The 27,500-nt window shown below is 39.6% G+C and overlaps 2 protein-coding genes across 2 annotated transcripts in view; one reads left to right on the top strand and one right to left on the bottom strand.

Annotated features, from left to right (window-relative positions):
• LOC135101696 (trypsin-1-like) overlaps positions 1–20,300 on the top strand; it is a 26,151-nt gene extending 5,851 nt beyond the window's left edge. The window contains exons 2-5 of the mRNA XM_064006019.1: positions 194–235; positions 9,108–9,166; positions 9,269–9,489; positions 19,154–20,300. Coding sequence (XP_063862089.1) covers positions 194–235; positions 9,108–9,166; positions 9,269–9,489; positions 19,154–19,672 — 841 coding nt within the window. The 3' untranslated portion in view covers positions 19,673–20,300. The remainder of the gene's footprint in view (positions 1–193; positions 236–9,107; positions 9,167–9,268; positions 9,490–19,153) is intronic.
• A 4,003-nt stretch (positions 20,301–24,303) lies between these two features.
• LOC135101280 (trypsin-1-like) lies at positions 24,304–26,562 on the bottom strand. Its single transcript, XM_064004984.1, has 3 exons — positions 26,432–26,562; positions 26,120–26,340; positions 24,304–24,878 (listed from the first exon to the last, which is right to left on the bottom strand). Exons 1-3 carry the CDS (start codon positions 26,472–26,474, stop codon positions 24,357–24,359), a joined length of 786 nt encoding a protein of 261 aa, XP_063861054.1. The 5' UTR covers positions 26,475–26,562; the 3' UTR covers positions 24,304–24,356.
• Positions 26,563–27,500: the final 938 nt, after the last annotated feature.

Here is a 27,500-nt window from a genome sequence, read left to right as displayed (position 1 = left end):
TGAGAAAGGCGTGTAATACTGGATAGGAACGAAGCGAAAAGCAGAGGCCAGAAATGAGGAAGGTGTAGAATGTGCATGATATACTAGAAGGAAGAGGAGGAGGGAATGGAAGTAAAAGGCTTGGAGTTGGAAGAGGCGGAGAAGAGGAGGACTTGGGAAGGTGTGAGAGTCTGGCACTGTAATTTCCATGCAGATGTGGCGTTGGAGGGACATCAGTAGAGACCAGGATGAAGGTGTTAGTAGTGTGTGTGTGTGTGTGTGTGTGTGTGTGTGTGTGTGTGTGTGTGAAAAGGAAACGAGGGTGCACCTGTTGTCAGTGTGATGACACTATGAGTGTTCTTGGCGGCAAGGCTCTCATTGTGGTGGCTACGTCAAAGACGTCGAGATTAGGGTCGTTAATCCGTGTGGTTGGAGTGTGGCGCGTGAACTGAGTGGCAATAGGACTGATGGCCCGCGGCGAGATATTGGCAAGCAAGAGGAGGAGGAGGAGGAGAAGGACGAGGAGGGAAAGTTAGTGGTGATATTAGTGGTAAAGCAATTTATTAAAAAAGGAAAGAAAGAGAAGAATGCTCTGTAAAATGTAAGCAAGATGTATGGCATGATATGAAAATATAATAATAATAATAAAAAAAAAAATAAAATATATATATATATATATATATATATATATATATATATATATATATATATATATATATATATATATATATATATATATATATATATATATATATATATATATATATATTGATTAGAAGCTCATCAAAGTTGTGATTGCACATTGTAATTGTAATTAAATAAATAAAAGTAGACATTGTAAGATACGTCACTCACCGAACAGATAAAAGAGCAACAGGAAAGTAGCCTGATGATGGTGAAAGGCAGGACGACAAATAAAGTGAGAGGTAATTTTGCTAGCGTGGCCTGGAATAGACGCGCACTGAAAAAGATGATTGGAGGAAGATGGTGACGTGTTCATCCTGGTATTTGTTGACAGAAGATGGTGATGTTGACGATGGTGAAAGAAAAAAAAATAATAAAAGGAGTAGATAGGAAAATATTTCTACCAGTGTTTACGTGAAATCTTTAATTAAATCTAGGAAACAGCATTGGAGAACACACACACACACACACACACACACACACACACACACACACACACACAGCGGAAATTGCTCCCCTTCTCGAATTAAAAAGAATGAGAGATAAATACTTATGTGGGAAATGAGAAAAGACAAGACAAGATCATGCCGTAGACTAGTCTAGACCCACCCAGCCATACGTATAAATAAGGAACCGATCAACAGTACTTGAAGGATCCCTGAGCTCGCCTTCCCCTCTCCCTTGAGACTCTTCTCGGTGGATCAATCGAAAACTAAATGAACCTGTCAAGACAACTGATGAAGATGCGGGGAAATATTGGTCGGTGATGAGACTGTGTATGTGATTCACCTACGGTCGTCTGCTAGTCATCCAGCCAGCCGTTACCCTACGGAAAGAGCTCAGAACTCTTAGTGACCGATCTTTGGGTAGGACTGAGACCACTTACACACCACACACTGGGATGTCACAGCCCCTCGGATTTTTAAATCCCGTACCTACTTTGTGCTAGGTGAAAAGGGGCTACACATTAAGAGACTCGCCCATTTGCCTCGCCGGTATTCGAACCCGGGCCTTTATGGTTGTGAGCCGAGAGTGCTAACCACTACACTATGCGGTGTGTGTGTGTGTGTGTGTGTGTGTGTGTGTGTGTGTGTGTAGTAGTAGTAATAGTAGTAGTTCAGTGGTAGATTTGTAGGAGTAGCTTGCATTCTATACATTATAGTTGATTGCCTTCCCCCAGAACTATGTGTGATGCGGTGTTTTGTTTGTTTCTTATATGCGAGATGAAGAATTATGTGGTGGAGCGGATGGCTATAAGCAAACAAGAGGATTAAGAAAAGTGGAGGAAGAGGAGATACGATTTTTTTTTTTTTTAATTCAATATAGAACAATTGATGTTTTCAAAATTATTACATTCCGCCCTTGGTCACCTGTTGATCTCCCATAAAATCATCAGAACTTTTGCAGACCATGCATTAATATAATGTATAGCGTTGCACTGCTTCCATGCTCGGGTAACTTTCACACTTTCAGTGCGAACACTTATTTCTTAAAAAAACATTGATGACGATAATAACGGTAAAAAATAGCAACAGCAACAACAACAATAATAATAATAATAATAATAATAATAATGATAATAATAATAATAATAAAATGATACATTATTATTATTATTATTATTATCATTATTATTATTATTATTATTATTATTATTATCATTATTATTATTATTAGTAGTAGTAGTAGTAGTAAAAAATATTATTATTATTATTATTATTATTATTATTATTATTATTATTATTATTACTTTATATTTCTATATAAGATGAAATAGTATATGAATAAAGAAGCTGGAAAAATTACGAATAGCAGGACATAAGAAGGAGACATTGTAAAGGGACACATAAAAAGGCGCTCAACACACAGTTAAGACAGGTGGGAAGGTTTTCGCGCCCCCTCCTTGTGCTGTGTGCTCCATCCGGATGCTTTTATTTTCCTATAAGGCATCTGTCACCCGCAAACTATAGCTGATGGAGAAGCCTTTGTCAGGTGAAGTGATGCCACCGCTTCGTTACTCCTCTCCTCTCGTCTTCATCCTCCTTAATTCTCTCTGGTGTCTCCTTTGAAATTACAGAATCTTGTCTAAGGTGAACTCTTACTGGTTGAATTCATGCTGTTTTTCGTACTGTGTGGTGACTGAATGGTTGTGATGAAGGAATAGGAGGTCAGTAGTGACTCGTTCTCAAACTCCTTACTGAACTATTTACTCTAAGCTGAACTGTCCAGCTAGAAACACATATCCAGTTATCTTGTGTGGAGTTGGCTTGCAGTTATATAAAAAATCTAAATATAAAGGTTGCTCTTAATCCTGAATAGGAATATTAAAGAAGTCCATGCACAGTGAGCAGTACCTTTCAACAGTTAACAACTTCGTCTCCACTCTGAATAGAAATTTGTCATATGGGGAAGTTATTTTTTAGTTTTACTGATATATTCACTGATTTATTAGTTTGTTTTTAGGGTGATAGGTAAGAGTTTGGCCAATGGTTACAGTAAAGTGAAAAAAAAAAGGTGCCCCCTGTTTGCCATTCACCAGACAGCTAATGGTGTGGCGCTTTCGATAGGAAATCATAGGTAGAGATTATCTATACCTACAATATATACCTACTATATATTTTCATTCAGTTTAACCTACGATTGTTTTTTTTTTTTTTAAGTTGCAGATGCAATGTATTTCGAAAGATATATCGCTTTAATTTCCAGACGATTGAGATCCTTGAAGAAAAAAAGAAATCTGCTTTATATTGATGACAGCGATGTTATTTGCTCTCATAACCCAAACTGGTTAGGCCTTGACTCAGTCCTCTATCAGGGACTTGAACAGTTTTTATGTGTGGAATATTCTCCAGCATTTTCTTGAGTAGTATCACTTCCTCCTCCTTCTTCCTCCCCCTCTCCCTCTCCCTCGTCCTCCTCCTTCTCCTTCTTCTCTCATGCTCTATGGTTCGCCACTCCACCGTCGCGAGGAGGAGAATGATGCTTTTCCGAAGGCGCCAATCTCAGTAAGTGGTCCTCGTTAATTAACAGATTTGGTAAGCCTCTGCTTTCTGGGAGAATACAAGTTTCTCTCCTTCAAGAATACTGGGCAAAGGAAACTATTTACCATAAGTGAATTAGTGATACCGCGTGTTCTTAATTCATTGCAATTTATAAGACTAAATTTGGGTCTTGATGTCACTTCTCATAATTCAGGTATATTATATATATATATATATATATATATATATATATATATATATATATATATATATATATATATATATATATATATATATATATATATATATATATATATATATATATATATATATATATATATATATATATATATATATATATATATATATATATATATATATATATATATATATATATATATATATATATATATATAGGCAGTAGACACCTGCCGAAACGATAATTACTCCCAGTGAGGTCTAAAGCACTGTTCAGGAGATGCTGTGAACTTATCATTAAACCCAGCTGTGACCTCACTGAACGTTTCCCTTTGCGTCTCACAACACAAGGGGGCAGTCACAGCCTGCCCTCTAAAGACAACTCTCTTCCTCCACACAAAACTACAAGCACCTAATAACACACACACCCTTCACTCAAAAATATCAAAATTATCATGGCGACTCCTACACCAGCCTCGGAGTCCCCATCTGGGGAGGGGACCATAAATGTCCCCAGGTCGGACTGCCTTTCTGTCGACGACCCTAAGTGTCTTGACACCCACCCTCAACTTTTCTTCATTAACTTCTGCAACATTCGCGGTCTAAGATTTAATTTTCAATCTGTAGAACACCACTTCTCTTCTAAACCTCATCTTCTTTTCCTCACTGAAACTCAGGTGTCTGAGGCAACTGACAGTAGCCCCTTTTCTGTTCCCTCCTACTTTCTCTATCCTCATTTTCGATGCAAAGCTGGATGTTGCGTGTATGTGCGCAATGACTTAACCTGCTCTCGTGCCCACGCTCTTGAATCTTCCGAGTTTTCCACCATCTCAAACTAAATTTATCTGTGCTGTATACCTCTCAACTAATTCCTCTGACTATAAGAAATTATTTGACTACTTAACTTCCAAAGTGGACCACATTCTGTCTCTCTTCCCTTTTGCAGAGATCTCCATTCTTGGAGACTTTAATGATCACCACCAGCTTTGGCTTTCCTCTCCCTTCACTGACCATCCTGGTGAACTAGCCTTCAACTTTGCTATCCTCCACGACCTAGAGCAATTGGTGCAACACCCTGCTCGTATTCCTGACCGTCTTGGAGATACACCCAACATTCTTGACGTTTTCCTGACCTCTAATCCTTCTGCTTATGCTGTCACACTTTCTTCTCCGTTGGGCTCCTCTGATCACAATCTCATATCTGTATCTTGTTCTATCGCTTCAATCCCTCTTCAGGATCCCCCTAAGCGAAGGTGCCTCTGGCGTTTTGCCTCTGCTAGTTGGGGGAACCTGAGGAGTTATTTTCCTGATTTTCCTTGGAATTACTTCTTCCGTGTTAGAGACTTGTCTTTGTGTGCTGAGCGCATAACAGAGGTGATAATGTCTGGCATGGAATCGTACATTCCTCACTCTTTTTTTTCGACCTCAACCTTCCAAACTTAGGTTTAATACAGCTTGTTCTCATGCTATACATGATAGAGAGGTGGCCCACAAAACGTACTTAAGCCTTCCATCACCAGAATCTCAGGCACTTTATATTTCTGCCCAGAACCATGCCAAGTCTGTTCTCCAACTAGCCAAAAACTCCTTCATTAACAGAAAGTGTCAAAACCTTTCAAGATCTAGCTCCCCTCGTGACTTCTGGCATCTAGCCAAAAAAATCTTCAATAACTTTGCTTCTTCTTTCTCTCCTTTATTTCAACCAGATGGCACCACTGCTATCACATCTATTTCTAAAGCTGAACTCTTCGCTCAAACGTTTGCTAAAAACTTTACCTTGGACGATTCAGGGCTTGTTCCCCATCTCCTCCACCCTCTGACTATTTCATGCTACCTATTAAAATTCTTCGCAATGATGTTTTCCATGCCCTCGCTGGCCTAAACTCTCGGAAGGCTTATGGACCTGATGGGATCCCTCCTCTTGTTCTCCGAAATTGTGCCTCCGTGCTTGCACCTTGCCTTGTCAAAAAATCTTTCAGCTCTGTCAACATTTACCTTTCTTTCTTGCTGGAAGTTTGCCTACATTCAACCTGTTCCTAAAAAGGGTGACTGTTCTAATCCCTCAAACTACCGTCCTATTGCTTTAATTTCCTGCCTATCTAAAGTTCTTTAATTTATCCTCAACAGGAAGATTCTTAAACATCTATCACTTCACAACTTCTATCTGATCGCCAGTATGGGTTCCGTCAAGGCCGCTCTACTGGTGATCTGGCTATCCTCACTGAGTCTTGGTCATCCTCTTTTAGAGATTTTGGTGAAACTTTTGCTGTTGCCTTGGACATATCAAAAGCTTTTGATAGAGTCTGGCACAAAGCTTTGATTTCCAAAATACCCTCCTATGGCTTCTATCCTTCTCTCTGTAACTTCATCTCAAGTTTCCTTTCTGACCGTTCTATTGCTGCTGTGGTAGACAGTCACTGTTCTTCGCTTAAATCTATTAACAGTGGTGTTCCTCAGGGTTCTGTCCTGTCACCCACTCTCTTCTTATTATTCATTAATGATCTTCTAAACCAAACTTCTTGTCCTATCCACTCCTACGCTGTTGATACCATCCTGCACTTTTCCGCGTCTTTTCATAGACGTCCAACCCTTCAGGAGGTAAATATTTCACGCAGGGAAGCCACAGAACGCTTGACTTCTGATCTTTCTAAAATTTCAGATTGGGGCAGGGCAAACTTGGTATTGTTCAATGCCTGAAAAACTCAATTCCTCCATCTATCAACTCGACACAACCTTCCAGATAACTATCCCTCTTTTCTTCAATGACACTCAACTGTCCCCCTCTTCTATACTGAGCATCCTCGGTCTGTCCTATACTTATAATCTGAACTGGAAACTTCACATCTCATCTCTAGCTAAAACAGCTTCTATGAAGTTAGGCGTTCTGAGACGTCTCCGCCAATTTTTCTCACCCCCCCCCCCAGCTGCTAACTCTGTACAAGGGCCTTATCCGTCCATGTATGGAGTATGCCTCCCATGTCTAGGGGGGGTTCCACTCATACCTCTCTCTCATTGCCGCAATGTTGCATCTCTAGCTGTCTTCTACCGCTATTTTCACGCTAACTGTTCTTCTGATCTTGCTAACTGCATGCCTCCCCTCCTCCCGCGGCCTCGCTGCACAAGACTTTCTTCTTTCTCTCACCCCTATTTTGTCCACCTCTCTAATGCAAGAGTTAACCAGTATTCTCAGTCATTCATCCCTCTCTCTGGTAAACTCTGGAACTCCCTGCCTGCTTCTGTATTTCCACCTTCCTATGACTTGAATTCCTTCAAGAGGGAGGTTTCAAGACATCCTTCAATTTTTGACTACCGCTTTGGACCCTTTTATGGGACTGGCATTTCATTGGGCATTTTTTTTTATTGGATTTTTGTTGCCCTTGGCCAGTGTCCCTCCTACTTAAAAAAAAATAAAATAAAATAAAATAAAATATATAAATAAATAAATAAATAAATTATATATATATATATATATATATATATATATATATATATATATATATATATATATATATATATATATATATATATATATATATATATATATATATACCTCCTAACTACAACTGTATATGTGACCACACTTCCTCTCTGTTTAGTTCATCTTCTGACTTGCTGCTTACTTCTTATAGCTGACTTCTTTCTGGAGGAAATGGTACAGAAAGATCAGCACTGTGTGGTATTGGTGCAATGGAAGATGGGATGTCTGGATAGAAAACAGCAGGTGCATTTTTCCCAGAACGGCGTTTGGAAGGATCCACCATGCAGGAAAAACAGTCAGTTGAGTGATCAGTAGGTTCACGCCACATTCTAGGAATAGCAAATTTCATGGCTCTGTTTTCCTCTCTATACCATCCTGCAACAGAACAGTATAAGTTTCTGTTAAACTTATTTTATTTTTATTCTTGATTCTTAATTTCATTTTTACTCTTGAAAAACTAACAGTTATTTTACCTTCTAGTGTTCTCTTACAATACTTACAAGCAAAATGAGGTGCCCAGGTCTTGTCTTGGTCCCCAATGGCACAGCAAAATATGCTTTGTAAGCTTCACACATTTTTCCAGATGTTGTTACAGAGAACTTCTTTGCTCTTGTCTTGATGAATTGACCACATATGTAGCAGAATGCATCTGGAGAATGATTGCAGCCTCTTCATGTCAATTTACCTCTTATAATGTTTCTTCTCAGGCAGCCAAAGCAGAACTGATTAGTGGTCTGCAAGCCCCTACTTTTATATTGTCAAGCAGTACTCTAGAATATTCTTAGTCTTTCTAGAATGTGTTCCAGAATGTTTTCAATCTCTCTCTCTAGAATATTCTTGAATCTACTTTAGAATATTCTGAATCATTCTAGAAAATTCTTGTAGATTCTAGAAAATTCTTGATACTTCTACATATTTCTACTGTATTCTAGAAAGTTGTAGAATATTCTGGAAATGTTTACATTCAATTGAATGTTCTAAAATGTTATAGAAATTTCTAAAAGTGTCTGGTAGAACATTCAGGAAGATTTGAGAAGATTTCTGAAATGTAAGTAAATTATTCTAAATATGAGAAATTACCTGCAAGATCTGGTCAGTTCATGAATGATCTTATTAAAATAAAAAAAAATCTTTAGAACATTTTATATTCTTTCTTTCATTGTTGTAACTTATTTGCAACATTTCAAAAGTAATTAGATGAGCAATTGAGATTTTGCAAAGGTATTTACCTGATATGAAAACCAGTAGTAACCCATACTATAATGAAATAAGCTAAAATGTAAATTCATTGCTCTAACTACAAAAAGCGAAGTTTTAGGATCAAAATAACTTTATCTATTTTGTTTAGATGGAAATAACTGGAAAATTATGGTTTGCGGCCAAGGACGAGACAAAAGTGAAATTTTGTTACATAGGGTTATTGGTGTTCCACTCCGGCTTCTCTTTGCACTTTACTAAATTAATTAGATAATTAGGTTATAGAACAATCGCATACTGGGATGGACTCTTGTTTGTTAATCACACCAGAGCTTTTGATACTTTGAAATACAGGACACTGATCACTACATCACTGCAATGATTACACGACCGTTTTTGCAAAATGATCAGAATTTACCATTTCGATGACGTAATCTAAGATAGGAGCAGCGGCAGCCAGAATACAATCTTTCTCATACCAAGTAGCCTACATGAAAAATACACACCTGTGTCTTCCCATTCCCTCGGTTGACGATAACAGCGTAAGTTAAAAGGCTCTAGGCATATAATGTGTTGGAGTAAGACACCAGTCTTGAACAGTCCACCATGAAGACCATCGTGTTCTGCCTTCTGGCCGCCTCGGCTCTCGGTTAGTACCTCCATCCATGCCACCTTTCATTACTCACTTTCTCTTTCTTGGTATACAAATGACATCTCAATGACGAGCCTTATTCCTTCATTTCCTGAACAGCCGCCCCTTCTCAGAAACTAACGTTTCGCCGAGGTCTCAACAGGATCTTCGGTGGGCAGGAAGCCACACCAGGACAGTTTCCTTATCAGCTCAGCTTCCAGGACACCACCTATGGCGAGAACTTCTATATATGTGGCGCTTCCATTTACAATCAGAACTGGGCAATAACTGCCGGACACTGTGTTCAGGGAACTGACATGGACAAACCTGACTACCTTCAGGTATTTACTATTGACACTGTTATGTAAGATGGCCTTACGTCCTTCAAAATTCACGTTCCACTCAAATAACTGCAATAAAATCCCCTCTCTCTCTCTCTCTCTCTCTCTCTCTCTCTCTCTCTCTCTCTCTCTCTCTCTCTCTCTCTCTCTCTCTCTCTCTCTCTCTCTCTCTCTCTCTCTCTCTCTCTCTCGATGTAATTAATAAGTAATTCATGTAATTAGTGTGTAAAAAACTACACGATAATGGTTTTCCAGTTAGGCAAATATATATACAAAAGCCTTTCGTTTTGAGAGATTAGTGAATTTATTGTTGTGGGATCAGTTTTACGTATGTTTACGTATTTTATGACAAATGCTCGTGAATGTCTCGAAATATTAGTGACAAATTAAAAGAAGTTGGTATATGTTTTTAAGGTGTCACATGCACGATAAAACTTAAAAACTTCAACGAGAATAGAAAAATTTCTTTGAAATGCACTTACTTTGAAATGTTTTAAATTATTGTTTTCATAGACCTTTGCAAAATCTCAATTGCTTATCTAATTGCTTTTGAAATGTTGCAAATAAGTTAAAACAATAAAAGAAAGAATATGAAGTGTTCTAAAGATTTTTTTTATTTTAATCTTCTTGAATGTTCTACCAGACACTTTTAGAAGTTTCTATAACATTTTAGAGCATCCTATTGAATGTAAATATTTACAAAATATTCTACAACTTTCTAGAATACAGTAGAAATATGTAGAAGTATCAAGAATTTTCTAGAATCTACAAGAATTTTCTAGAATGATTCAGAATATTCTAAAGTAGATTCAAGAATATTCTAGAGAGAGATTGAAAACATTCTGGAACACATTCTAGAAAGACTAAGAATATTCTAGAGTACTGCTTGACAATATAAAAGTAGGGGCTTGCAGACCACTAATCAGTTCTGCTTTGGCTGCCTGAGAAGAAACATTATAAGAGGTAAATTGACATGAAGAGGCTGCAATCATTCTCCAGATGCATTCTGCTACATATGTGGTCAATTCATCAAGACAAGAGCAAAGAAGTTCTCTGTAACAACATCTGGAAAAATGTGTGAAGCAGTTATTTTATCAATGCTAAAATAAACCATATTATCTTATGATGAAGAAAAGTCTCCATAATATGATGCTGTGATAAAATCACAAATAACATTGCGAGGTAGAGTTGTAGTAAAAATTTCTGACAGTTTATGTATGTTGACCACTACCATCATTCAGACAGAATTGCCACTTAATGGGATATCTTTCCTAACTACACGCACACCCTTCACTCAAAATTCTAAATCAGATATGGCGATTCAACACCAGCCTTGGATTCCACTCTGGGGAGGGGACCACTAATGTTCCCAGCTCAGAGTGTTTTTTTTTTTTTCGAATCGACCCTACGTGTCTTGACACTTAACTACTGCAACATTCGCGGCCTTAGATGTAATTTTCAATCTGTAGAACACCACCTCTCCTCTACTAAACCACATCTTGTTTTACTCACCGAAACACAGGTGTCAGAAACAACTGACCGTGGCCCCTTCTCTGTTCCCTCCTACTTTCTCTATTCTCATTTTCAATCCAAAGCTGGATATTGCGTTTATGTGTGCAGCGTCTTACGCACATAAACGCTCCTGAATGTGTCGAATTTTCCACCATCTGGCTACGACTGCAGAGTCACTCTTAAACTAAATTTATCTGTGCTGCATAGCTCTCACCTAACTCCTCTAACTATAAAGGAAAAAAAAAAATGGAGCACATCCTGACTCTCTTGGCGGAAATCTCTAGTTTTGAAAACTTTCACCGCCAGCTTTGGCTTTTCTCTCTCTTCAGTGACCATTCTCGTGAACTAGCCTGCCTTTAATTTTGCTATCCTCCACGACCGAGACCAATTAGTGCAACACCCTACTCGTATTCTTAACCGTCTTTGAGATACAGCCGACATTCTTGATCTTTTCTAGCCTCTAATCCTTCTGCTTATGCTGTCACCCTAGCTTCTCCGTTGGGCTCCTCCGATCTCAACCTCATATCTGTATCATGTCCTATCGCTCCAATTTCTCCCCAATTTTTCCAAAGCGGAGGTGTCTCTGGCGTTTACGTCTGCTAACTGGGGGACCTGAGGAGGTATTATTCTGATTTTCCTTTGAATGAATACTGCTTCCATGCCAGAGACCCGTCTTTGTTTGTTCCATCACCTGAATCTCATGCGCTTTATACTTCTTCCTGAACTCATGACGTCTGTTCTACAACTAGCCAGAAGCTCCTTCATTAATAAAAAATGTCAAAATTTTGGAAGATCTAACTTCCCTCGTGACTTCTGGCACCAAGCCAAAAACATCTCCAATAATTTTATTTCTTCATTTTCATCTTTCCCTGCCATCTCATATATCTCTAAAGCTGAACTCTTCGCTCAAATTTTTGATAATAACTCCACCTTGGATGATTTGGGTTTCTTTCTCCCTCTCCTACACCCTCACCATTAAGATAATTTTAAATTATATTTTCCATGTTCTTTCTGCCCTTAATCCTCGGTAGGATTACAGAGCTGATGAGGTCCCTCTTATTGTGCCTCAGTCCTTGCACCTTGCCTAGACAAACTCTTCCAACTCCGTCTATCAATATCTACCTTTATTTCTTGATAGAAGTTTGCTTACATTCAGCCTATTTCTAAAAGATGTCTGCTTTAATCTCTCAAACTACCATTCTAATGCTTTAATTTCCTGCCTTTCTAAAGCTCTTGATTCTATCCTCCACAGGAAGATTTGAAAAATCTATCACTCAACAGTTTTATATCTGATCGCCAGTATGTGTTCCGTCGTGGCCGCCCTACGAGTGATCTGGGTTTCCTTACTGAGTCTTGGTAATTCTCTTTTAGGGATTTTGGTGAGAATTTCGCTGTTGCCTTTGACATATGAAAAGCATTTGATAGAGTTTGGCACAAAGCTTTGGTTTCCAAATTTTCCTCCTACAGATTCTATCCTTCTTTCTGTAACTTCATTTCAGGTTTCCTTTCTGACCATTCCATAGCTGATTTGGTGTTCCTCATGGTTCTGTGCTGTCATCCACTCTCTTCCTATTATTTATTCATCAGTGAATTCCAAACCAAACCAAATTCCAAACCAAACCAAAAGCAAACGTCTTATTCTATCCACTCTTAACCTGATGATACCACCCTGCACTTTTCCGTGTCTTTTTGTAGACGTCCAACCCTTCAGGAAGTAAACAGTTCACGCAGCAAAGCCACGCCTGGCTACCAATCTCTTGAAAATTTTTGGTTGGGACAGAGCAAATTTAGAATTGTCCAATGCCTCAAAAACTAAATTCCACCATCTATCAACTCGACACAGCTTTCCAGATAACTATCCCCTCTTCTTCAGTGACATTCAGCTGTCCTCCTCTTGTATACTGTACATTCCCGGTCTGTTCTTTACTTATAATATAAACTGGAAACTTCACATCTCATCTCTAACTAAAACAGCTTCTATTAAATTAGGTGTTCTGAGTCGTCTCCGCCAGTTTTTCTGACCACCCTCCCCCAGCTGCTAACTCTGTACAGGGGCCTTATCCGCCCATGTATATAGTATGCTTCACATGTATGGGGGGTTCCACTCATACCGCCCTGTTAGACAGGGTGGAATCAAAAGTTTTTTGTCTTTCTTCTGTCTTCAAGTCTGTCTCTTCGCCGCATTGTTGCATCTTTTGTCGGTCCTATTATCAAAATCCCTTGCTGCAAACATAGATGCTCTAGTTATATAATTATAAAAACAAATATATAAATAAATAAATAAATACGGGACGAAATTAGCACTGACAGATTAGTACAGACCTCTATCTCAGTCAGCCCAAACCAACCGCAAAATTTACTAACAAATTAGCGAGATAAATGACACACAAGACTTTAATATACCGGTGACGAAGTGGGGCGAACTATTCACCTCGCACCATGGAAACGATCTGTATACGATCTGTATAATAATTTAAAAGAATGTTCACTTACTGAATTTGTACAGAACCCGACACGCGATTGCCATATACTCAATTTCATGTTTGCTACGGATGATGAGTTAGTAGAAAATCTTAATGTCTGCGAGGATTTCAGTAATAGCGATCGCCGCGCAATCACCTTCATTATAAACTTCTTTGATAACGAAGTAAATAAAAGCAAAGAAAAAGTTCCTTGCTACGGAAAAGTAAAGTTTTGTAAACTCTGATCATTATTGAAATAAATCGACTGGAGTTACTTACCACCACAGATATTAATACTAGCTGGAAATTTTCACTGAAAATTATTTACAAGCCGTACAAAAATGTGTGCCTCTGAAAAATCGACGTCCCACTCAAAACGTGTAGCCTACGTGGTGGAACAAATAAATTGATGAATACTTGTGCATCAAGGTGAAAGCCCATAACATATTACATTCATACAGTAGTAACGAAGAACGAACTAGATTCACAGGGTTAAGGCGTAAAACAAAGATGTTAATCAAACGGAGCAAAAGGTCAAGCGAATTACACGTTGCCAACCAGAATAAGACAAACCCGTTCGAATTTTATAGCTTAATTAGGCAGAAGAGAGTGATTACCTCAACTACTGGACCAATTATCGACAAAAATAGAGATTTCAACCAAAGATGAGGAGCATATTAGTAGCTTTCTGAACACACTCAGTTTTTACAGCAGAAGACATGGGCGACATTTTTACGGTACTAGTAGTCCAAATTAATAAAAGCAGCGTCTTAAATGGTATCGGTATAACAGAAAAAAGACGTGTCAAAATTTATCGATACACTTAAAATAAGCAAGCCAGACATGATCTCCTGAGTCTTAAAAGAACGTAAATGTGAATTAGTTAAACCTCTGACTTTACTGTTCAAAAAATTCCTGCAGTCCGATATAACATGTCTGATGAGTGGAAGTTCGCTAATGGAACTACGATAAAAAAAAAAAAAAATAGTAAATCTTTATCCTGCAATTACCACCCATTTAGTTTAATCTCAGTCGTATGTAAAATGCTAGAAACACTTATAAGTGATAAACTTAGAGGAAAGCAACTTAAATATACTCAACACGGTTTTCATAATAAACGCTGTTGTTTGACGAACCTCATTAGACTTCTATGACCAGTATGACGAAAGAAAAGTGGTTGATATTAAGTATCTTGATTTTCAAAAGGCATTCAACAAAGTCCACTATAAACGTTTACTGATTAAACTACAATCACACAGTATTCAAGGCGGCGTGTTGAGATGGGTAGAAAAGCGGCTGAACAACCGTAAAGAAAGGGTGGTTAGTATTGATGGAAATACATCTAAGTGGACTAACGTAACCAGAGGGGTGGTGCCACAATACTCAGTTTTAGGACTGTTTTCTTCCTTGTTTATATAAACAACATATATAAGGGTGTTACAGGTATAATATCGTTATAATATAATACCGGTATAGTAAGTTTGCTGATGACACCAAATTAGTGAATACCGTAGTTTCTAACAAATAAGTAAAATAAGTAAAATAAATACATAACAATCTAGACAAGTTGTCAGAATGGGGGCAAATTAGTTTTAATGCGAATAAGTGTAAAGTGCTTCATATAGGGTACTGAGACGAGAAAGCAAAGTATATTAAGAGTGTCTCCCAACTTAAAAGTACATATGACGAAATTTACTTAGTTGTAACAACATCGAGCAGCCTAAAACCTAATCAAGAATGATCGGAAGTTGTAATGTAATAATTTGCTTATCGGCAGTTCATTTTAATATAGATTTAAAGATACAATTTTCACTCTGTAAAAATCTTTGGTCCGTCCTCTTTTGGAATATAGTGTTCAAACATAGTGCCCCTATTACCAGTTAGACAGGTAAATTAGAATGAGTTCAGAGTAGGTAAATTGAAACGAGTTCAGCGTAAAGTAACATAAATTATATTGTAATTATATATTAATGTAAAATCATTACCACATTGTTCGCACAATGCCTTTGTTCATTATTATTGCTTAAGTAGGCGTTAGGCTCCTGTAATAGGCAAACAACCACAGCTATGCCACTGTCAACTGCTGTTTGAGCGAGGAGCTCCTCACTGTTCATCACGAGTTCTGCCCTCAGCCACAAGCAGCATATTCGTGGAGTTTCTTAGGATAGCGAACCCAAGGAAATTAGGCCCAATAGGAGCGCGTGCCTGCCAGGGGAAGCTGCGCCCACCCATTTTCATGGGTAACTAAAATGCACTCACTCCTTCAAGAGTATTAGGAGGTGACTGTTATTACTTCTTCTTCTTTATATCTCGGGAAAGAATGCGAATAAAGAGTTTAAGGTGAGTGAAATAAAGGAGTGAAATGAGATTGAGGTGCTGTGCGGACTTAAGTCTTGCATTCCATTCTCTCTCTCTCTCTCTCTCTCTCTCTCTGGCATGTAAACAGAGGACGTATTGTACTTATTTTTCTCTACTTTTTTTTGGTGGAGGAGAGGAAGAAATGTGAAGACAAAGAAAGTTTAGGATGTGGATGGAGTGAAACGAGAGTTACGGTGTTTCGCATCTATTATTATTATTATTATTATTATTATTATTATTATTATTATTATTATTATTACGCTCCATGCATAAGCTCCACGCACAATCTTCCATGCAAATCACGCATGCTTTCGCCTGTGGGCACGCATGCGCCTGCGGGCGCGCACACGCGCTGTTAAAGGAGAGTAGCTGCGGCCGGGCGGCCGGTGTTTACATGAAAAACGGCTGACCCTGTGCCGTCCGCTTGACACCTCGGGCCGGGCGCTGCGAATAACAACTCCTGCAGAGGAAGCCACAGAGAGGGCGAGGGAATAACAAGGCGACGACTTGTGTTTACACGAAAACGGCTAATGCTGATCCAGCTCTGACCACGTGTCTCCTTGCTTATATGAAAGCGGCTACTGCTGACGAAGGCTCCGTCCACGTGACCCGTTGTTTACATGAAAAAAGAGGCTACTGGTGACCCAGCGCCGTCCACATTTACATGAAAATAGCTCCCGTTAACCCATCCCCGTCCACGTTGCACGAAAACAGCTCCTGCTGACCCAGCCCTGTCCACATGATTCCTTGGGAATAACAACAACCCTCTTAGGAAGCGAGAGGAGGCCGTGTGCTCAGCGAGCTCAGCCTTCAGGTAACCTTCTGTCAGTGTCTCCGTCAGTGTGTCCCGGATGAACGACTCCGCGCTTCGTAACTGACTAAGACTAACGTGTAGTAGAGAGTAGTACAGACATCCTCAAGTGGAAGCGTCCCGAGTGCCACACCAGCGGGCCGTGAGAGCAGCAGCGCACGGGCCTGAAGGGCGCCTGAGGCACCGGGAAAACTACACGGACGCTGAGTGCCACCAGGAAAACTCCACTGACGTTGAGTGCCATTCTTCGCCAACGAACCTCGACAGCGGTCAGCGGCGATCGCCCCAACCAGCCTAGTCGGTGACCCTGAGCCACAACACCCATCCTACACGCCCCTGCCGACACTTCTGCCTAGGGAAGGCGGTGCAGTCGACAGTGGCGGACGGCTCCCTCTCGGCCTAGAAGTGTAAAGTGTACACATGCTCGACCCAACACCTGAAAGTAGAGGTGTCGGGGGGCAGGGAGATGCTGTACCATTGGCCGATCAGACAGAACATAGGTTATTGGTTGCGGGACGGCAACCCCTATTATTATTATTATTATTATTATTATTATCATCATTATTATTATTATTATTATTATTATTATTATTATTATTATTATTATTATTATTATTATTATCATTATTATTATTATCTTTATTATCATCATCATCATTATTAAAACTACTGTATTACTTTCGGGGTCCTTGGTTTACATCGTGGACTAAGATCATAGCAAAATTTTGGTGGTACAATGCTATGTCACGTGAGTGACTTATTGTATATTGTGTAGAAAAACCCTCAGATTATGGCACTTCCTTTTATTGATATAAGAAATGTTACACCCTGCCGTGGGGGTAACGGGGGACCGGTGACTCCTTAGGGATTGCCGTCCCCCACCGCTAACCTACGTTCTGTCCGATCGGCCAATGGCATGGCATGAGGGGCACCATCTCTGTGCCCCCTCCCCAGCCCCCGCAGCACAGCAGGGTTCTCCAGGGTCGCCTGTCGGTCCGCCCAATCATGCCTAAGTTGGAGTACATCACCCTCGACGATGTTGCTCTTGCGATGGCCGGGATGTGAACGAGTCGTCCACCACCGTCAACTGCACTGCATTCCCTGGGCAGAGGTACCAGCAGAGGCGTGCAGGAAGGGTGTTGTGGCTCTGATTCACCGGCTAGACTGGTTTGGGTGATCAGCGCTGGTCTCTGTCGAGGTTCGCTTCCCAGGTTGTTGTTATTCCCAGAGCCTGGCCCACTGTGCTGGGTCAGCAGTAGTTTTTCATGTAAACACAGGGCTCTCGCCTGCATCTACTACACTCTCACAACTAATGTGCGCGCCCACAGGCGCTTGGGTATTTGTGTGCGGGTGCATGTGGGTATGTGTGTGAGTATTTGGGACGTAACAAGAAACATTATACATGCTAAGCTTATAGACACAGTGTGAAATGAGATGAAGGTTGTGTGAATGAGGTGCCGTGCGATAAGATGAAGTGAAGATAACGGAGATGAAATGAAGTTAAGTGATATAAAGTGAGTTGAGGTGAGGCAAGATGAGATAATCTGAGGTGAGGTGAGATGAGTTGAAATAAAGTAGCGATGACAATTTATAAAGACAATATGAGGGTGTTGTGAGATGAGGGTAAGGCGCTGTGTGGTGTGCATGAGAAGCCGTAAAGGTGAAGTGAAGTGAGGAGGTAAGGTGAGTTGAGATGAGGTGAGATGACAAAATGTGAAATGAGATGAGGTGAGATAAAATAAAATGAAAAGAGGACAGGGTTGACCGAGGTGAAGGGATGACGGTGGTGTGGTGAAAACTCAATGACCTCTTCCACTGGCTTTGCCATTTGCAATATTAGCATTAATGTTTAATGACAAACTTTTCCAGCCCAGTAAGGTATTTATTTCAGACCTGTTTCCTGCACTGATTATGCCGGAGGAAGTAGAGGGTGGTGAAAGAGCATCTGCTATGTTGTCTTTTTCTCCTACTATCACCTTAGTGAGGACCGCAACTTCTGTTGTGGCCTGTGTATATATGTAACTCTATGTAACTATTTTCTACCGCTATTTTCACGTTAACTACTCTTCTGATTTTGCTAACTGCATGTCTTCCCTCCTCCCGCAGCCTGCTGCACAAGACTTTCTTCTTTCTCTCACCCCTATTCTGTCCACCTCTCTAATGCAAGAAACTCTGGAAATCCGTGCCTGCTTTTGTATTTCCTCCTTCCTATGACTTGAACTCTTTGAAGAGGGAGGTTTTAAGACACTTAGCCTCAGTTATCTGATCATTCTATTTCGGCATATCTTAGGGAATGGTATTTAAGTGTGCCTTTTCTTTTATTCCAAATTTTCATTGCCCTTGGACAATGGCCCTCTTACATAGTAAAAAAAAAATAATTTTGGATAATTTATAATTATGCATCTTTTTTTTGGTCGAGAAAAGTTACTTATTTGCGATGTGGATACTTACACAATAAGTGCTGTATGTCCACGTCTGTCAGCATCACAGTTAGATCTTATTTACTGATTTCACTCGGCAGGTTGTGGCAGGTGACCACGATATGGACAACGATGATGGCACCGAGCAGAAAATTATCCTCTCCAAGATTATTCGTCACGAAGATTATGGTATATATGAAATGAGTAATGACATTTCCCTCCTCCGACTGTCCAAACCTCTGATCTTCAACGACTATGTTGCACCGATCAGCCTGCAGACTGCTAAGGGATACCTCGGTGATTGTGTCGTGTCAGGCTGGGGCACCAAGGAGGGAGGACAGACTCCCTCAAGGCTGCAGTACGTCGAGATCCCCACCATGACTGATACACAGTGTGGGGACTCATACGGTCAAGACAATATCGGAGCAACTGATATCTGCGCTGGATTTCCGGAAGGAGGAAAGGGCGCCTGTTTGGACGACGCTGGTGGACCTTTGGTGTGCGGCGGCCTTCTGACTGGCATCATGTCATTTAGTTGGGGCTGCGGCCTTCCCGATGCTCCCGGGGTTTACACTGAGGTGGCGTATTATAAGGAGTGGGTAGAAGCTCACGTTCAGTAGGTAGTATGTAAGATTCGCTTTTCAAATATTAATAAACCGAAAATTTCTTGATCAACAAAGTTTTCCTGGACTGAAAATATGTACAGAGATGCATCCTTTGTTCTTTATATCACGTTGCTCGTAAGTTTGTATCCTTGGTCTTAATATGGAATAGGAACATGGTAATTTCCAATTTCAAAATAAAGATCTTTTTCTTTATAAAAATTTACTTGACTGATCGATTTATCTGTAATGCAAAACGATTAAACAATACATGGAAGAAAAAAAAGAAGTCAAATTATAAAAGTGGTGCTGCGGTTTATAAAAAAAAGGAAAAAATACAAACAGTACCAAATTTTGTTTTTTCTTTCTTCTTTTAGTTTCAGTAATCTAAGCACTTACAAAAAAGAGAAAGGATGGTATGTGCTAAACAATACTCGCCGTAGCCACCTCTCCAGTCGGGAGAGATACTCCCTACCATATGGTACTGAAAAATAAAAACGATATTAAAAAGTGACATATAATCCGGATATAGTCTATGAATAGTCCTTGGGCTGTTTAACAAGGAGTGGTTGAAGTGTTATTAACGTGCTCTGTAGATAATGTATATTTTACTGTATACTGGTGTTGGCGCTGTATGTCATAATGCCTGTTTCTTGAGAATCGCTCATGAAAGAGTATGGAACCATTACCTAATGACCGCAATGTAGGAAGGTGGAAATACAGAAGCAAGCAGAAAGTTTCAGAGTTTATCCCAGAGAAAGATATGAATAACCGAGAATGCTGGTTAACTTTTTTTCATTAGAGAGGTGGACACAATAGGGGTAAGAGAAAGAAGAAAGTTTTATGCAGCAAGGCCGCGGGAGGAGGGGAGGTATGCAATTAACAAGATCAGAAGAGCAGTTAGTGTGAAAATAGTGGTAGAAGATAGCAAGAGACGCAACATTGTGGCGATGAGAAACAGGCTGAAGACAGTTAGTTAGAGGAGAGGAGTTTATAAGATGAAATGCTTTTGATTTCACGGAAAATCATGGACTCACTGGCTATTAGTAGTACAAAGGAGATGCAGCATGGGCTATCTATCTATCTATCTACCTGATTCTATTTATCTATCTATAATGGCATAGTTTGGAAGCGGGTTGAGTGAGTAGCACAGGGAGGAGGAGGGGCACCAACTACACTGAACCAGCTTTGGGGGTGCCCCAGCTTGCAAAAGGTTGAGAACCCTTGTTTTAGACATATCAAAATCATTGATAAAGTCTGGAACAAAGCTTTGATTTCTAGACTTCCCTCTTGCGGCTTCTGTCCTCTGTGCAATTTCTACTTACCCTCAAACCTATTCTGTACACCTCTCTAATGCGAGTGATAATCAGTATTCTCACTCATTTAACCCTTTTCTGATAAAATTTAGAAATTTATGGCTGCTTCTTTATTTCCTCTTTCAAGAGAGAAGTTTAAAGTCACTTACCCTCCAATTTGTAATCCTTTGGATTCTTTCAATCTTTCTTTAGGGACTGGCACCTCAATGGACCTTCTCTCTCTCTCTCTCTCTCTCTCTCTCTCTCTCTCTCTCTCTCTCTCTCTCTCTCTCTCTCTCTCTCTCTCTCTCTCTCTCTTGTTGTACTTGAACAGTGACCTTCTTACATTACATCCTGCCAAACGCTTATGAGAATGGTTTCCATCATTATTTTCCTCTCAGTGGACTCTAATAGAAGGTGCTGCAATTGATAAAAAAGGTCATTGGGTGAGTCAATGCTTTTGTTCTATCTTTCACACTGGTAAATAGTATAGTCCTTTGTAAATGTATTCTGTAACTCAGGTCCACAACTCCACAATATTTATATAAGAGAAAAAAAATTGTTAATGTCAGGAGGAGGCAGTAGACATCTGCCAAAACGATAATTACTTCCAGTAAGGTTTGAAACACTGGATAAGGGGGTGCTCATCAATAACCCAACTGTGACTTCATTGAAAATTTCCTATTGTGTCTCGCAACACAAGTGGGCAGTCACAGCCTGCCGTCTAAAGACAACTCTCTTCCTTCACACAAAAATACACGCCCCTAAATACTCACACACACACACACACACACACACACACACACACACACACACACACACACACACACACACACACACACACCATTCATTCAAAATTCTAAATTAAATATGGCGACTCCTACACCAGCCTCGAAGTCTTTATCTGAGGAGGGAACCACACATATCTTCAGGTCAGACTGCTCTTCTGGTATCGACCGTGAGTGTCTTGACACCCTCCTCAACTTTTTTCTCATTAACTTCTGCAATACTCGCGGCCTTCGATCTGATTTTCAATCTGTCGAATGCCACCTCTCCTCTATCAAATCTCATCTTTGCCTCACTGAAACACAGGTGTCTGAGGCAACTGACAGTAACCCTTTCTCTGTTCTCTCCTACTTTCTCTATCCTCATTTTTAATCCAAAGCTGGATGTTGCAACTTTGTGCACAATGACTTAACCTGCTCTCGTGCCCACGCTCTTGAACTTTCCAAGTTTTCTACCATCTGGCTACGACTATAGAGTCACTCTCAATTTAAATTTATCTGTGCTATATACCTCTCACCTAACTCCTCTAACTATAAACAAATCTTTGACTACTTAACTTCCAAAGTGGAGCACATTCTAACTCTCTTCCCTTTTGTGGAGATCTCCATTCTTGGAGAATTCAGTGGTCATCACCAGCTTTGGCTTTCCTCTCCCTTAGATCTAGCCTTTAACTTTGCTATCCTCCACGACCTAGAGCAATTGCTGCTACCCCCTACTCCTATTCCTGACCGTCTTGGAGATGCACCCAACATTCCTTTTCCTAACCTCTAATCCTTCTGCTTATGATGTTACCCTCTCTTCTCCGTTGGGCTCCTACGATCACAATCTTATATCTGTATGTTGCCCTAAGAGAAGGCGCCTCTGGCGTTTTGTCTCTGCTAGTTGGAGGGACCTGAGGAGGTATTTTGCCGATTTTCCACGGAACGACTACTGCTTCCGTGTCAGAGACCTGTCCCTATGTGCCAAGCGCATAATAGAGGGAACAGTGTCTGGCATGGAGGCATACATTCCTTACTCTTTTATCTTGACCTAAACCTTCCCAACCTTGGTTTAACACATTCTGTTCTCATGCTATACATGATAGAGAGGTGGCCCACAAAAGGTACTCCAGCCTTCTATCACCAGAATCACATACGCTTTATTTTTCTGCCCAGAACCTTGCCAAGTCTGTTCTCCAACTAGCCAAAAACTCCTTCTTTAATTGATCTAACTCCCCTCGTGATTTCTGGCACTTAGCCAAAAACATCTCCAATAACTTTGTTTCTTCTTTCCCTCCTTTATTTCAACTAGATGGCACCACTGCTATCACATCTATCTCTAAAGCTGATCTCTTCGCTCAAATCTTTGCTAAAAAAATCTACCTTGGACGATTCAGGGCTTCTTCCTCCCTCTCCTCCACCCTCTGACTTCATGCTACCAATTATAATTCTTCGCAAAGATGTTTTCCAAGGCCTCGCTGGCCTAAACCCTCGAAAGATTTATGGACCTGATGGGGTCCCTCCTATTATTTTCCGAAACTGCGTCTCCATGCTTGCACCTTGCCTAGGTAAACTTTCAACTCTCTCTATCTACAACTACCTTTTTTTCTTATTGGAAGCTTCTCATCGCTGCAATGTTGCATCTCTTGCTATCTTCTACGGCTATTTTCATGCTAACTGCTCTTTTGATCATGCTAATTGCATGCCTCCCCTCGTCTCTCGGCCTCGCTGCACAAGACTTTCTTTTTTTTGTCTCACCCCTGTTCAGCCCACCTTTCTAATGCAAGAGTTAACCAGTATTCTCAATCATTCATCCCTCTCTCTAGTAAACTCTTGAACTCAAGAGGGAGGTTTAGAAACACTTATCGTTCAATTTTTGACTACCACTTCGGACCCTATTCGGTGACCGGCATCTCAGTGGGCTTTTTTTTAAAGTTAATTTTTGTTGGCCTTGGCCCGTGTTCCTCCCACATTAAAAAAAAAAAAAGGGATACATTGCATTTGCTACTTATTAATGGAAGATCGGTGATGACTGCATACGATGAGAAGCAGACAGCATAAAAGTCGTCATACTTTGGTGACCAGAGGAACATAACTCCACGAACCTTTTTGAAATCGTACCACATATCTTGCTTACTCCTCCTCCTCCTCCTCCTCCTTTTCCTCCTTTTTCTCCTCCTTTTTCTCCTCCTCTTCCTCCTCCTCCTCCTCCTCCTCCTCCTCCTCCTCCTCCTCCTCCTCCTCCTCCTCCTCGTCCTCCTCCTCGTCCTCGTCCTCCTCCTCGTCCTCGTCCTCCTCCTCGTCCTCGTCCTCGTCCTCGTCCTCGTCCTCCTCTGTCTCGTCCTTATTCTCCTCCTACTCCCCCTCTTTTATGAGGTCAACATCGTTAATTAATAGCGAAAAAAAAAAAAAAAAAAAAAAAAAAAAAAAAAAAAAAAAATATATATATATATATATATATATATATATATATATATATATATATATATATATATATATATATATATATATATATATATATATATATATATATATATATATATATATATATATATATAACTTAATCCGATTGGGAACAGCGAATTAAAAATTCTTCATGTTTTGGTGTCTTTATTTATAACTGAAACTCTGAGCAAACAATGTTTATTGAACGTTATTTTCGACCCAATCCTTAAAGTAGGCTACCTCACTGTAAACCCCTGGGTAGTCAGGACGAGCACAGCCGTAGCCCCAGGACACAATGCCAGTCAGGAGACCGTCACACGCCAAAGGCCCACCAGAATCGCCCTGGCAAGCGTCCTTACCTCCTTCGGATACTCCAGCACAGATCATGGAGTCATCGATATCGTTTTTGCCATAGGCATCACGACAATAAGCGTCCGAGACGGTGGGGACTTCAACATAGTGCAGCTTTGAGGGACTATGGCCTCCCTCCTTGGTGGTGCCCCAGCCTGACACCACGCAGTCACCCATGTGTTCTTTGTTGCTCCTTAGACCGATAGCTCTAACCCTGTCATTGAAAGTCAGAGGCTTGGAAAGCTGGAGAAGTGAAATGTCGTTACTAATGGTAAAGCTGTTATAATCCTCGTGCTGGATAATCTTGGAGAGGACAATTTTCTGCTCGTTACCGTCGTCCGTGTTCAGATCGTGTTCACCAGCCACAATCTGCGGAGGGTGATTGCTAAATAGGATGGATTTCTGACTTTTGAGAAAGTCGGGTATAGTTACTGAGATCTTTTAGATATTATAAACTTGTGCCTATACTGGAAGTGCTGAGCGTTACTCTGGAGAAGAAAATAAGTTTTGGCTTTAATGAAGCGCAATTTTTTTTTCTTTTAGCAACAATGATGTTTCATATATATATATATATATATATATATATATATATATATATATATATATATATATATATATATATATATATATATATATATATATATATTTACGTATAGTACGAGTGAACAATAAACAAAATATGTCCCTTTTAGTCTTTGCACCGCATAATTATCTGCCCCTCATTCCGCCCTGCCTACCTTGCTAAACGTCTCTGTCTTTAACACACATAATTTTCTAACCTTGATTTCTAAAAGATTAAGCGAAGATTAAAGGATCCATGTCAAGAAAGAAGAGTTAGAGAACCAAGGGAAAGAAGAGAAGTAATCGTTAATGAGAACAAAGAATGTCGTTACTTAACTTACGAGTAGGCCCGCAGACCTACTCGTAAGTGCATGCGCAAAATGGTCTCAGAAATAAATACGTTTCGCTTATATTGCTCTATAACTACGCTGCCGTGTTCAGGAATTATTTATTTTTGTACTGATGAATAACTGTTGCCAACGGTGACACCTTGTAAAAAAATGCTATAAACTTTTCAGACCTGTTGCTTTGCTTATAGAAGTCACTATTTCTTTATTGTTTTTATTTCACTAAATTCCGAAGAACGTATTTCAGATCTGCGATCCCCAGTATTTTTTATTGTGTCATATATAAAAGGACAGCTAAGGCAACTTTTACAAAAAAAAAAAAAAAAAAAAACGCATCATTTGATAGTTTGTGGATTACAAACCGATACCTTCAGATAGGCTCCATTAGTTTTCTTAGATAATTTCATAGAGAAAGGAATTATCTAGCCTACTATATATGCAGAAGCTTAGAAAGGGTGGGGCCACCAACCATAAACCAACTTTCACTTTCACAAAATGTTCGTCACAAAACTCTTCACTCCGGTATCAGACTAACTGATCAAACCATAAGGTCTCTGTATACATTGACCCAATTTATGTAAAATGATAAAAAATTACTTTAACTTTCTATTAAAGTGCGGCGAGAAATGTTAAGTTAGTCATGCTTCTACTCTTTAGTAATGAATTGTCAACGAAACGATAAACAAGTGGATGAGTAAATACCTGAAGGTAATCCGGGTTGTTCATGTTTTCTCCCTGGACACAGTGTCCCGCACATACAGCCCAGTTCTCACTGTAGATGGACGCTCCACAGAAATGGAAATCGAATCCAAAAGATGTGTCCTGGAAGCTGAGCTGATACGGGAACTGCCCTGGTGTGGCTTCCTGTCCACCGACGATCCTATTGAGACCCCGACGGAACGTGGGTTTGCGAGAAGGGGCAGCTGTTGAGAGAAGATATATTGTTATGAAAATGTTATTGGCTAATGACAGAGTGAATTAGTGATGAAAGATGGCATAAATGGAAGCACTAACCGAAGGCCCCGGCAACAAGGAGACAGAGTACGAGGGTCTTCATGGTTGACTCTAGTGACGAAAGGTGCCTTGCGGCGACTCCTTTTATAAGCCTTAATTCGGATTGGGCCTGCTCTTATCGTAGTTATAAGGAATGGGAAGATGCAGGTGTAAACTGTCAAGTGATTATTTATATCATATTACATAATTACATAACAGCCAAGGTAAATAAGTAAGTTTGATGACTAATATATATATATATATATATATATATATATATATATATATATATATATATATATATATATATATATATATATATATATATATATATATATATATATATATATATATATATATATATATATATATATATATATATATATATATATATATATATATATATATATATATATATATATATATATATATATATATATATATATATATATATATATATATATATATATATATATATATATATATATATATTAGTTATCAAACTTACTTATTTACTTTAGCTGTTATGTAATTATGTAATTTGAGATAAATAATCACACAAAACTACAAACACCTAATTACACACACAACCTTTACTCAAAATTCAAAATTATCGGAGTCCCCATCTGGGTAGGGGACCACAAATGTCCAGGTCGGACTGCTCTTCTGGTATCGACCCTAAGTGTCTTGACACCCACCTCCCTCAACTTTTTCTTCATTAACTTCTACAACATTCGCGGCCTTATATCTAATCTGTAGAACACCGCCTCTCCTCTACTAAACCTCATCTTTTCTTCACTGAAACACAGGTGTCTGAGGCAACTGACAGTAGCCCCTTTTCTGTTCCCTCCTACATTCACTGTCTTCATTTTCAATCCAGAACTGGATGTTGCGTTTATGTGCGCAACGGCTTAACCTGCTCTCGTGCCCACCCTCTTGAATCTTAGGGGTTTTCCACCATTTGGTTACGTCTGACTAAATTTATCTGTGCTGTATACCTCTCACCCAACTTCTCTGACTATAAGAAATTCTTTGACTACTTAACTTACAAAGTGGAGCACATTCTGACTCTTTTCCCTTTTGCAGAGAT

Source organism: Scylla paramamosain, chromosome 6, assembly GCF_035594125.1.
Source record: "Scylla paramamosain isolate STU-SP2022 chromosome 6, ASM3559412v1, whole genome shotgun sequence".
Lineage (NCBI taxonomy): Eukaryota > Metazoa > Arthropoda > Malacostraca > Decapoda > Portunidae > Scylla > Scylla paramamosain.
Note: the sequence above shows the minus strand (reverse complement) of the source record. Positions and strands in the feature narration are given on the sequence as shown.

Bases quoted from the DNA above. Each gene is read 5' to 3' on its own strand.
- LOC135101280 (XM_064004984.1), bottom strand. From the start codon at position 26,474: ATGAAGACCCTCGTACTCTGTCTCCTTGTTGCCGGGGCCTTCG. The intron at 26,341-26,431 runs GTTAGTGCTTCC...TTCTCTCAACAG, and splicing joins CCTTGTTGCCGGGGCCTTCG to CTGCCCCTTCTCGCAAACCC. The intron at 24,879-26,119 runs GTATTTACTCAT...CACCCTCCGCAG, and splicing joins ACAACCCGGATTACCTTCAG to ATTGTGGCTGGTGAACACGA.